Genomic DNA, 13,180 nt, shown 5'->3' on the forward strand with positions numbered 1-13,180 from the left:
ACTGCGAGCGTCGTTTACCTCCGTGTAATTACTATACGATCGCCCACCTCATTGTGTCGCGCTGCTCATCTACTAGACAATTTTCTACCCAGTGCCTGCACACAACATTTCTCTTTCTCTGCTCTTGCTCACGTATACCCAAAGCATGAGCAAATCTTGGCAATGCCTTTTGACAACACTTTGGCCAATCATGCATTCATCCCTACGAACACAGGTCGCCTTTCTTCTCATCTTATGCGTTAATGTCTCTTAACGCATGGTTCATTTTTTACTTTACACTTAGGCAAATTTCACTATAATTTCACCAATTAAAGCTTAGCTTAAATTACTGAAGGAAAATCTACTAAACACCTAGAAATTTCCTTCCCTTTAACATAGGATTTAACTTTCACTTAGTTAATTCCTTTTAACACTTGCTTAAGTAGGAAAAATGGAAATCTAGGTTTCACAGAACATTTATCTTTCCACCTTCAAATGAAAACCGCTTTATTTGATGAACTTAAGCTCCTCTAAGTTTGAGAATTCATTCTCAAGTAACGAATAAAGCTTCAAAAACGATAGAGAGAAATACCTCAAGATCTACAATGCTTCTTGCTTCACAATCGCTAAGATTGACATACTTGTGGTATACGGTCAACACATGAGAGAAACGACAAGAAAACTTTCAAAGCAACCAACCCTAAAATTTGTATAGTGACCTCTTAAATATGCATAGTGGAGGAGGAGGAAATAGACCAATTTCATATTTTGCCGAAGAATAATAAATACAATTTTCCAGATAAGGAAAATAAATTATGCTAGAATCTGCATTTCGTGAGACATCTATAAGAACAATCCAAAGGACAAGTTGATAGACATCTCAAGGAACAACTGACACAACATCTTTAAAAATATTGTCAAAACTAAATCTCTAACCATTCTCACAAAAGTTGGAAGAATCGTTGTTTTTTAACCACTATTATCAAAGAGTATCCGCTTTTAACATGGATAGAGGTGGTTGCTGGAAAATCTCTTATGAGGTCAGAATTCTTTGAAATGTTAATTTTTTTTGTTGGAAAGTTGGTGATGATATTGTTTCTGAATCAGGAAAGGTAGTAAAAGAAAAGGTGTAAAAGATGAAACCTTTGCTACTCCCATTTTGTAGATCGCAAAGTGCAAAAGTTTGTTAAATTAACCATTTTTTTTGTGCCTCTTAATTATCATTTGCGACAATAGGTTTAAGCTTCAAATTCTCCAATAGTTTAACAACTTTTAGATTGATTTATGAAACTACTCCGTAACGTTTATTTGTTTCAAAGATATTTTTAATTTTTTAAAAGTTGCGATATTATATTTTATCTTTTTTTATAAATATCAAAACTATCTTTAGGGATGTTTGGAGTGAAGAGTGAAGTTGTGAAGTCTAGAGAGTCACAAATGAGATTCAAAACCTAGAGAATAGAAAAGTATTTTTCACTTAATGTTTGTGTAATTGTAATAGATAACATTTTTAAGACTAATAATTAAGTGTATAACAATATTTTTAAAAATTTGCAAATATAATAAAAAGTATATTAATAGACTATAAGTGCGGCCCACAATCAAATTCTTGGGCCAAAGAGCCCATCCTTGTTCCTTGTATGTTCAACCTCTCTTTAGAAAATGGGTGAAAATGTTGGGACAATATAACTAAATCAATATTATAAAGAGTTTTTATTATCAATCTACAAAACTTGTATTAGTTCCTTTTTTTAAACTTTAAAAAATGATAGTAAAAGAAAAGAACACTCATTTATTTTAACGTTATTTTCTTAGAATATTGTCATAATTGAGCTGTTGCATATCGAGAACAAGAAGGGAAAAGAAGCCTTATTTTCTCTATCAATGGAAGAAGTAGCAAGAACCCATGAATGGAGGCACCAAGTGCTGGTTTTAGCCTTCCCCTTTGGCAGCCATCCGAGTAGTCTTCTCGGCATTATCCGGCAACTCGCTGATGATGCTCCCGACGTGAAATTCTCCTTCTTCAACACGGCGACTTCCAATGCAGCAATTTTCAACGATGGACGACAAAACGACAACGTTTTCCCTTACAGCATCGGTGATGGTATGCCGAAGGGTTACGTGAGGAGACAGGGAGTGCCTGAGGAGCCGGCTGAGCTTTTCATGAAGGCGGCAGCTGGAAATTTTAGGGCGGCAATTGAGGTGGAGACGGCGGCGGTGAAGGTTGGAGGGGTGGTGAGTGACGCATTTTTGTGGTTTGCCGGTGAGATAGCAGCGGAAATGGATGTGGCTTGGATCCCGGTATGGATTCCGGGGCTCCGGAGTCTCGTTGTTCATCTTCACACCGATTTGTTCCGTCAAAATCTGGCGGATTCAGGTATGTTTGTCGATTGTCATCAACTTTAAGATTTTATCTTTTTTTTTTAAAAAAAAAAAAAAAAAAAAAAAAAAAATTAGTTTTTTTCAGAGACTTAAAAATCGAAACCATTTTATATATAATTTTGGTCTGTTTAATGTTAATTTCTGTACTTTTAATGGTTGACTTTTAATCTTCATATTTTTAATAAATTTTAAATTTAATCCCTTAAAATTATTTTTATCAAAATTAATTAAATAATAATAATAATAATAATAATAATAATAATAATAATAATAATTTTTATACAAGAAAATCAAATATAGTATAAATATTAAAGATAATAAAAAAAAATTAAAATCAATAATAAATTGTTATTGGAGATTAAATTTAAGATCTATTAAAAGTACGTATACTAAAATTGGATAATTAATATTATATAATTAAAATTGTACAAATTTCAAAATATAGAGACCAAAATAATATTTTAATTAAAAAAAATTGGAAATATTCTTGGTAGCATTCTTTTTGTATAGCTAGACAACGGTTAACATAAAAATTAAAAATGAATTATTTTTTAGTTTTTTCTACCATGTTTAGGAAAAAAAGGATGCATGAGGCTACACCTAATCATTGTCTTTATCCAATTACAATTTGCCATATAGCAAACTTATCTTTTTAAAAACTATATATATTTTGAATTGTTTTTTATGTGTAGTTGGAGTATGAGTGATGCATGAGAATTTGAATTTTCTGAACTCCAAATAAGTATATTTTAAGATTAAATCGTAAATTTGGTTTTTATAGTTTAGATAAAGTTAATATTTAGTCTTTATGATTTATAATTAGAATTTAATCTATATAATTTGATATAATTTTCATAAATAGTCTATAAGATTCTCATAGATAGTTTCATATGGTAGGAACTATTTATGAGAACTTTATTAAATCATGGAAACTCTTTATGAGGTTCATAAGAATTAAATTCTAACTTTTAAAACTATAGTGACTAAATTCTAATTTTTCTAAATCAAATAGAACAACTCGCAATTTGTTGATCATATATCAATTATTAATAAGCTATTGTCACAACTTGTCCTAGATTATTATCTAAGCAACCCTAAGAAAAGTTGTAGCAATAAGTTCAATAGAATCTATTATTAAATTTCTTTATCTTTAAACTTAACTAATTATATAAACAAAAGAGTAGATAACAGATGTCATGTGATACACTTACTACAAATTCAAGTATTGCTACATAATACAAAATTTAGAAAAAGAAGATGAGCTAACAAGCTCAATGAATTGATAAGTTTAATACGGACAAACTTTAAAGATTATGGATACGAAATTAATTAACACATTTAGAAAAATATGAAAAACCACTTCTAAAAACATAAAATTAAATAAGGTCACCATAACCCTTTCCCAAACTTGTACCAAACTTAGACATACTACATAGAAAGAAACTTGACATATATAGCAGAAAAACATGGTCATACTATACATTGAGTATTCTAGAGATGTATAACAACGCAAATGTGGTCATACCATCCAAAGATCAAATACCTTGACACACTACTTAAAATCTATGTGTATAAGACCTAAAAGATCTTTAAAACCTAAAATATTTTATGCGTGCACTACATAAACACATTTCGAGAGTGTAGCAAAAAATCACATCTTGTTAATTACCAACTTAACTAACATAACACTTGAAACTATATATCTAATTAATCTTAATTCCCTTAATTACCCAACCTTGTGTATTATTTTGTCATTTTATACTAAACTAATTCTCTCTCCTAAAGCTATTCACACACTTGATGTGAATGAACATTTTCAAAACAACTCATTCTCTTCTTCATTAAGCTCTTCCTTTGATATAATCACACTTATCATTCTTTTCATTCCACAACTTACATTCCCTCTCGCGTGATATCCTATGCCTCAAACTTATGGACAAACTTTTGGTTCGATTTAATTTGAACCAATAAATCGGTTCGGTTTGTTTTATATTTTAAAAAAATCGATTCGATTCGGTTTGACCACCAAATCGAACCGAACCAAACCGTTTCCACCCCTAGCCTCAAACATTGTTATTTCTCTTCCCTCATTTTATTCATTCGTAAGTTTTTTTTCTTTATGATAATTCACTTTAAAGTTGCAAAAAGATGATAATCATAACAATAATAATAATATTTTTTCCTTCTCGAATAAATGAGATAAATAAGACTATTTGAAAAAGAAAAAGAAACGGGTTGATTGAAGAAAAAAAATTAGAAAATCCATGTGACTTTTTTTTCTTATATAGAGTGCGTCTCTTCAATATTTATCCTTTTTTATAAAAATTTAAAAAAAAATAAATTATATTAACGGAATAACTTCCGTTTTCACCTTTATTTATTTATATTTTTAATTTCTTCTATTGTTATCATTAACATTTCTTTTTTCTTTTATTTCTTTATTATTATTATTATTATTATTTTGCTTCTGAACTAGATTGCCCAAGATTTTTTTTTTATACAAACATTATATTTTTTCCCTTTAAATTTTGGAATTAATTTCTATTTGGTCCTATGTTTCAAAAGATTATATTTTTAGTCCTAATTTAGTTTCTAGGCTTAATTTGGGGCTTAATTTGGTCTCTAGATTTTGATATTTACAAGTTTAAATTTAATTTAGTCTTTAGGTTTCAAGATTTGCATGTTTAATCTTGACTTTTCACTAAATACTCACTTTTGAATTTGACATTAATGTAAATTAATTAATTTAAAATCCTTTTTCATTGGCATTAATATGAGTTTCAGTTTGAGTTAAAAACTAAAAGAATATATAGCTTAAAACGAAGTCTCAATTTGACGAAAATATTGATGGATATCGATAAATGTCAATATTGGTAGATATTTATGAAGAAAAATCTTTAAAACAAAAAATTTTAAAAAAAAAAGTAAGAAAAAAAAAGTTGTTTATGCTATTTTAAACAAGTTAAAATGTCTATTATTACTAATATATTTATATTACTTTAGAAATATTTTGTGTTGGTTAAAATATCATTTTGGTCTCAATTCTTTGAAAAATTGTACAAAATAATAAAAAAAAAAGAAATTTTTCTATGACTGACCTCTTTCTAAAAACTTGTTTGCTATTAACCTTTTTGAGATGTGAAATATACTTTTACCCTCAAAATTAAATATTTCACCTTCTCCCCTATTTCCTACGTCTCTCTTTTTTTTTTCTTTCAACAATCAAAAAACGAAAATTCAATGTCATTTAAAAATAAAAATGCTTCAATATTTTGGTTAATTTATAAGCATAGTTAGAAAAAATATGATAAAAATGTAATAAAAACAAGTGGTCATTTAATTCAAACGAAGTTGTATCAATAAAGATATGATAAAAACAAAATTATCATACGCGTAGAAAAGGTATGCAATTGCTGACATCATGGTGCATGATCGCTTAAATCATAGTGTGCGATCGTTGACATCATGGTGCTTGATTGTGTTTTACTAGTGCGCAATCGCTTGGCAATTTTGTTTTGGTCATATCCGTCGATACAACTTCATTTTAACCAAATGACCACTCATTTTCATACATTCATTCATATTCTTTCTAACCATACTTGTAATTGTAACAAAAAGAATTGAACAATCTTCGACTTTCATACTCCAAAAGTAAAATTCAATGAAGTTTAGATGTTGTAGGGCCATTTTTTATTCAATATTCTTTTACATTTTGCTTTTTATAAACATTATTGAAAAGAGCATGAAAGAAAAAAACGTATGAAAACGAGTGGTCATTTAGCTAAACCAAAGTTGTATTGACGGATATATGACCAAAAAAAATTGCAAATCGATCACGTACCGTGATGTCAACGATCGTGCACCATGACGCTAGCGATCACATACCTTTTTTACACGTACGATAATTTTGTTTTTGTCATAACTCTATTGATACAACTTCATTTTAGCTAAATGGTCACTCGTTTTCATATGTATTTTGTTTTCTTTCCAACCATAATTGTAATTCTAACAAAAAATTAAGCAATCTTCGACTTTAATATGCGAAAAGTAAAAATTATCAAAGTTTAGATGTTCTAGGGTCATTTATATTCAATATTCTTTTACATTTTGCTCTTTGTATAAGCATTATTGGAAAGAGAACGAAAAACGTATAATAATTTTGAAGTTCAGCGATCGTACACATTTTCTGCGTGTACAATAATTTTGTTTTTGTTGTATATTTGCTGATACAACTTCGTTTTAGTTAAATGACCACTCATTTTTATACCATTGTTTGTGTTCTTTCCAATTATGCTTATAAAATGATCAAAATTTTGAAGCATCTTTACTTTTAAATGGCATTAAATTTTCATTTTTTGGTTGTTGAAAGACAAGAACAAAAGAGACGTAAGAAATAGAGAAGGTGAAGTATTTAATATTGAGGATAAAAATGGTATTTCACATGCCAAAAAGATTAGTAGCAAACAAGTTTATAGTAAAATGACATTAAATTTTCGTTTTTTTTTTTTTTTTTTTTTTTTTTTTTTTTTTTTTTTTGGGTCATTCTATACAAATTTTCCAATTCTTTGAAGTTTGTTCAAATTACATTTCAAAAAAACTAAAAATGAAAGAAGAAATGTTTATGTAGTTAATATATAACCATTTTTTTTTTTAAATAACAATAATTAGCAATGAAGACTAAATTAATATATATATTTTTAAATTACATGGCCTAAAATTGAACCATTTGAGTTTGGTAGAATATATTATCTTAACCTATTTATTGTTTTAGTTTTTAATTCAACAAAGCAGAAACTCAGGTAAATGCCAATGACCGAAATTATTTTAACTTAAATTTAGTTGATGCATGGACAAAATTGTTTCAAATTAGAAGTTCAATAAAAAGATTATTAGTTATCTTTTAACTTTTTTGATGTGATCGTGACGTAGATCTAAAATATAAAATATGTAAAAGAAAGAATAGTCTTCAATGCAAGTATACACTCACAACAAGTAATAATCAAAATTATTTCATAAGTATTGAATCCAAGAGAACAGATGTAACGAATTTTCATAAATGAACAAGTTTTTTCTCAAGAATAATCCAATTGAAAAGTAATTGAAAATAATGTTGAGAGATGATTCTTTTTTTAATAGAAAATAAAGATAATGAAAATAAAAGAATGACTCGAGTATACACATATCTTTGGTTAGAGAATGTCAACTTTCATGTAATTGTAGTTTTGACTCAAACTTAATCATGGTGAACCAAATTGATCAACACCTATTCAATCTTCTATAAAGTATTTTTAGAAGTCTTAAATCCTGAGACCTATATGTTAATGAAAACTTAGGTGAATAAAAATACAATTGAAGGTCCTAAAGGTTTTGCTTTATATAAAAAACAAAGGCTTATCTCCAAGCTTTTTCATAGATGAAACCAAGATTTATTTAACCCTTTCAATATTAAATTCAACTTTTATATACTAATCTATGTGATCAATTTAGACTAATAATAAAAATAATAAACTCAATAAAAACAAAATATGCTATGAGAATGAGCAAAGCTACTTTTTTGTATGAAAGATTTATTCTCTCCCTTGGAATATTCACATATCTCAATTCCAATAAAAAAAACATATCTCATAATGAAGTAAAAGAAAGTAATAAATAAAGAGACAAACAGATTTAAAGTAAAACAAAAGGTGATGAAAATATAAATGAAAAACTTGTATTAATTAACAGGAATTTAAGTACAAAACTAGAAATCAAAGGAAGCTTGTAAACTAAAGAAACCATAAGATAGATGAAGAGAAAAATAAAAATAAAAAATAGAGAAGCAATATAGTGCCGGAATTTAAGTGTAGATTATGAAAAATACACAGTAGAGAAAGATGATAAAACTCGAGAATATCGTACTACAACCTTCTTCCTCAATCAACCCAACGTCCTTTACCAAAGATAGTTGAGTCTTAATACCCTAAATCTTTCTATGAGAATGAATTGAATTGAGAAGTACCTAGAATTCAAGAATAGTATAGAAAACAAATAACAAAAATTGCTTCAATTAAAAAAAAAAAAAAAGAAGTAGAAAATGCCCTCATGAATGAAAATAGAAGCTAAATAATTATTAAAAATTGAATCCATGGCTCCCATTTTTTTATTTTGCAAAACCGAAAATTGCATTTTATTGCCCCTTTGATTACAACTTTCCAAGTTCCCAGATTTCATAGTTTGAGGATAACCAACCTTTAAATTTTACAAACTTTTAATTTCATCAATATATATGTATATATGAAAATGGTCATAAATTTATATATTTAAGTATCAAATTTGCTCATCATTGTGTTCTTGAAATTAATGGCTTCTTGAACTAGGGAACAAGGATTTTGCATTGATAGACACTTGATACACGATTGGAAATGATTGGTTATCTAAATGTTTTAAATTTAAGGGCATTTAAGTAAATATAGACAGTTGATACACGATTGAAAATGATCTCGTATCTCTGCTTCTTCTCCTTTTATTTATCCCTCCAATTTTGCAGCTTCTTGTCGGAGACTGAAATCGCCGACGAGAAGCTCCCCCTTCCAAATGGCTTCTTCACGTGTGACTCGAGATCTATATGATCCTTCATGATTTTGAACTTCTCTTGTAGTTGCACTGATTCTGACCCTAATTCATCATGAAAGAGAGTTGATTTTGAGATGGAGTTCATTTTGACCAATTGCATTTACAAACTCATTCTTTATGTTTAATATATAAGGATGGTGCATTAGTTTTGTACGTCTATATATTCTTTTTTATTTTTCTTCCACAAAATTATGTATACAAAAGCCAAAATTTCTTGCATTAGAAAAAAAAAAAAAAAGTCAAAATTTCATGTCATCCACTGGGATGGATACATTATAGGACGAAATTTTGTAGATTTACATCATCATTAATAGACAACCTTATGATTTTAAATTTAGATATTGAAGCATTCTAATTTAAATTTTTTTTTTTCATATCACCAATTTCATAACATTGAAGGCAAACTCGCAATTATAAATTTTAGATTTGCTACCCATTACAAACTCTCTAAATTAAAAGAGAATAGTAAGGTCAATTACACTTTTGAAGAGATATAGGTCAAGTATCTTTTGCTAATACATAACATTTGATTTTTGCAGAAGATGATGAAGAGAAAGCCATCAACTTCCTCCCTGGCTTTTCAAAAATACGAAATATTGACTTACCCCATGAGGGGATTTATGAAGACGTAGAATCACCCATTGCAACCATGTTACATAAAATGGAGTTGCATCTCCCGAAAGCTTCTGCCGTCGTCGTAAACAGCTTCAAAGAAGCCGAGCCGGAGATGTTCAACATACTGAAACCAAAGCTTCGAGAACTTCTCACCATTGCGCCAATTAATTTAACGCCACCGACATCGATTATTAACGATGAGCATGGATGTCTCAAATGGTTGGACAATGAGAACCCTAAGTCCGTAGCGTACATATGCTTTGGTACATTCATAGCACTCCCCCCTCACGAGTTAGCAGCCTTGGCAGAGGCGCTAAACGAGAGCGGGGTTCGATTTCTATGGTCATTTAGAGGCAACCCTGAGGAAAGCTTCTGTAAGGACTTTCTTCAAAGAATTGATGTGCAAGGAAAATTAGTGCCATGGGCTCCCCAAACAAGAGTATTGGCACATCCCTCAGTTGGGGTTTATATAGGTCATTGTGGATGGAACTCTGTTTTGGAGGCTATAATGGAAGGTGTTCCCATGATATGTAGGCCCTTTGTTGGGGACAATGGCCTTAATGTAAGGACAGTTGAGTGTGAGTGGAAGGTTGGCTTAGGACTACCAAATGGAATCTTCACAAAGGATGGAGTAATGAAGGCAATGGAGTCAATCTTAGATCCTCATAAAGGGGTCCAAATAAGAAGTAATCTTAAAGCTCTTAAAGATTTGGCTCTCAAGGCTAGTGGACCTGAGGGTAGTTCAACTAGGAACTTCAATTCTTTGAAAGAGTTACTCACAAAGTAGTATTAGTTACTTATATTAATAGTGCACTTAATTGTATTATTCTTGTTCTAATCTTGTTTTAGTTCCTGTTGTTGAGAATTGATTGTCATGTTACTTTGTTAGTCTACTGTTGTCTTGTTTATGTTATTTACTCTACATTTATTATAGTTGAGTTTGCCCACCTAATCTCTCATAAAATTCGTGGTTATGTGTGTTTTGTGATCTTTTCACTCTTTCTCTCATTATGTATATTCTCCTATTTAAAGGAGTGTAAATGTTGCTTAATGATGATCAATAAGAATATATCAACTGCTTATTGTTGCTTTTATTTCCGTTTCAAAATTAAATATGGTATCACAGCTCAACATGGCCAACGTCTCGTCATCCTACCACAACTTCAATTAATCCTCCTTAGGAGCCAACCTAGATGTCAACCCCATATGAAACAAAACCAATCAATAAAATCTATTAAGAAATTAGGAACAATTTTATTCCTCAAGAGTTACAAACTTGAAGGTCACCTATCTAGAAAGACATCTGAAAAAGTGATATGATGATTCGTCACTAGAAACGTGGATGTTAAATGGAGAGCAATGACAAGCATTGTAACAACAAAATCCTAACAACAAGAAAATAGGTAAATGCACACAGGAGTTTGTAACCCATTTGACAATAAACCACCTACGTCTGGGTGGCAATGTGCCCAAGAAAAATAATTCACTAATATTAAAGAGTTAAGCAATTACAATGTAGTATACACCGACTACTATAGTGAATCACGTAGAGCCTACTCACAAGTCACCTAGGCTCCCCCTGGATGTGAGACTCCCTCTCAAATGTACTTAGGCTCCTCCTATGCGTGCTAATATTAGTGTTGAACATTTTGGCTTCCGACAGTGTGTGAGACTTCTCTTTGCTTGATTATCTACCTTGTAACTCAGTGAACTCCCTTCATTGACGAATCTTAGGTCATCTAAGATGGAGAAATCCTTCTCGAGTATGAAGTCTTAAGCTCCCCTAAAACTAAGAATCTCTTCTCTTCAACGATGCCTTAGGCTCCCCCTAAGACAGAAGTTATTGAACGATTCAACAAATGAAGTTGCACAGCAGAATAACGTGAACAAAGATCAAAACACCATGTTGTACAAATCGACCAACAAGAAGAAAAACACTCTCCCACAATGAACCAATGTGGCAACCCTAAATGAGAGCCATTATTATCCTTTTAAAAATTGTGACCAATAAAAGAAAGAATTTTTAGAAAAATATTTCCTTTTTCGTCAAAATAAGATTACTCCATAAACAAGAAAAAATTCGAACAATATACTTTTGCTAAGAATTTTCAGATTCAAAAATAAAAATATTCTGCAAATAAATTTCAGATTAGGAAAATAAAATATTATGCAGGAATTAGTTCTGTGACAAATGTTAAGACTTCATTTGTAACAAATGCAAAACTACCAGAAACTGCCTTACAAAAATATAGAGACAATAAAAAAATCTCCAACAAACTCCCCATTTCGCTAATATTTTTTTTAAGGCAGAATCGTTTTAACAAAGAGAACTGTCATTAAAGGAAGTAGTCTTAACAAAATCAAAATAAAGTATCAAAAAATCAGTAAAAACATCAACATAGAGAAGAACAAAATACTGCCACCAACATCCCACAACCACCAGCAGTAAAAAAAAATTTCTCCCCTTTTCTATTTGAAAAAATTAGTCATGTTGTTGAGAGGAAGACGCCCAATCAGACTTAGTTAATGTCACACGCATCATTTGTAACATCTCATCAACAATCGCTTTGTGCTGTTGATGTCTCTGAAGCTGGACATCAATACCTTTGGATTCATTTGATAGGAGATATAAAACATGGCTTCCAAATGGGGATTCAATAAGCCTGGTTGAGGCTATCAACATTGGATACAGAAGGAGCAACAAGGGCAGGGATATGATAGTTTTGCAATGGTTTGGGATTGATCGAAATGAAAACAGTAGAGGACCAGCAGGTTCTTCAACTGTAATAAATTCTGGTTTCTGAGCAATCAAAATTCCACAAATTAATCGAGGGTAGCAAATAGGCAATTTCAAGGCTTGAGATCCAATGTGGTGCTTGATTTGATTAAGTACAGAACTGCCATAATTGAATGAAACTCCAGTCCTAATCTGATATAATAAGGTGGCGAGTGAAATAGAAAGAGACTTGATTTATGAGAGGAAGGATACTAGTTGAAGATCTCAATCTTATGTAAGACAACATATTTGGTACTCAGTATGGCAGTTTGCAACTACCCCTTACATGGCCAAGAAGACCTCACCCCAATCAATTCAAATGCCAACTACCTCATCGATGGATGCTGTTCAAATACATCAATAGGAATCGTTCGGTTGAGGTATTTATTAATGAGAATGGTAGAGAAGATAAATGGATGCCTTCACACATGAACTTTCTGAAAATTAGGACTATTGGGATTGTCAAACTCTGAAGACAGGTTGACAATGAATTATCTCACAATTTGAGGGTAGAATGATCCCAAGTTTAACACAGTTCTATCATGTTGAGCTATGAGAATAAGATTCACAAGGTCAAAGCAGTCTTGATTTCTATCAAATAATTCTTTTTCATCAACAAGAATTTTCACATACTAGCCCCTAGCTCAGTATGAAAAGAGATGTCATCTAATGGAACATATGACACATTTGGTGTAGTAGGTTTCGAAGAAACATGTTTCTTCCTTTTAAACTTAACTAAAGCTCGAGCGACCCAAATTGGAACAAAGTTACCATCATCAAAAGAACTTCCCAAACCCCAATCTTCTGGAGAAGCAG

General features: G+C 30.6%; 1 protein-coding gene across 1 annotated transcript; it reads left to right on the plus strand.

Moving 5' to 3' along the window:
• Window positions 1–1,863: 1,863 nt before the first annotated feature.
• Window positions 1,864–10,375, plus strand: LOC120079229 (flavonoid 3-O-glucosyltransferase-like). The gene is made up of 2 exons (XM_039033391.1): window positions 1,864–2,356; window positions 9,513–10,375. The coding sequence occupies exons 1-2, from the start codon at window positions 1,864–1,866 to the stop codon at window positions 10,373–10,375; spliced, it is 1,356 nt and encodes a 451-aa protein (XP_038889319.1).
• Window positions 10,376–13,180: the final 2,805 nt, after the last annotated feature.

This window comes from Benincasa hispida, chromosome 6 (genome assembly GCF_009727055.1).
Source record: "Benincasa hispida cultivar B227 chromosome 6, ASM972705v1, whole genome shotgun sequence".
Lineage (NCBI taxonomy): Eukaryota > Viridiplantae > Streptophyta > Magnoliopsida > Cucurbitales > Cucurbitaceae > Benincasa > Benincasa hispida.

Bases quoted from the DNA above. Each gene is read 5' to 3' on its own strand.
- LOC120079229 (XM_039033391.1), top strand. From the start codon at position 1,864: ATGGAAGAAGTAGCAAGAACCCATGAATGGAGGCACCAAGTGCTGGTT. The intron at 2,357-9,512 runs GTATGTTTGTCG...TGATTTTTGCAG, and splicing joins TCAAAATCTGGCGGATTCAG to AAGATGATGAAGAGAAAGCC.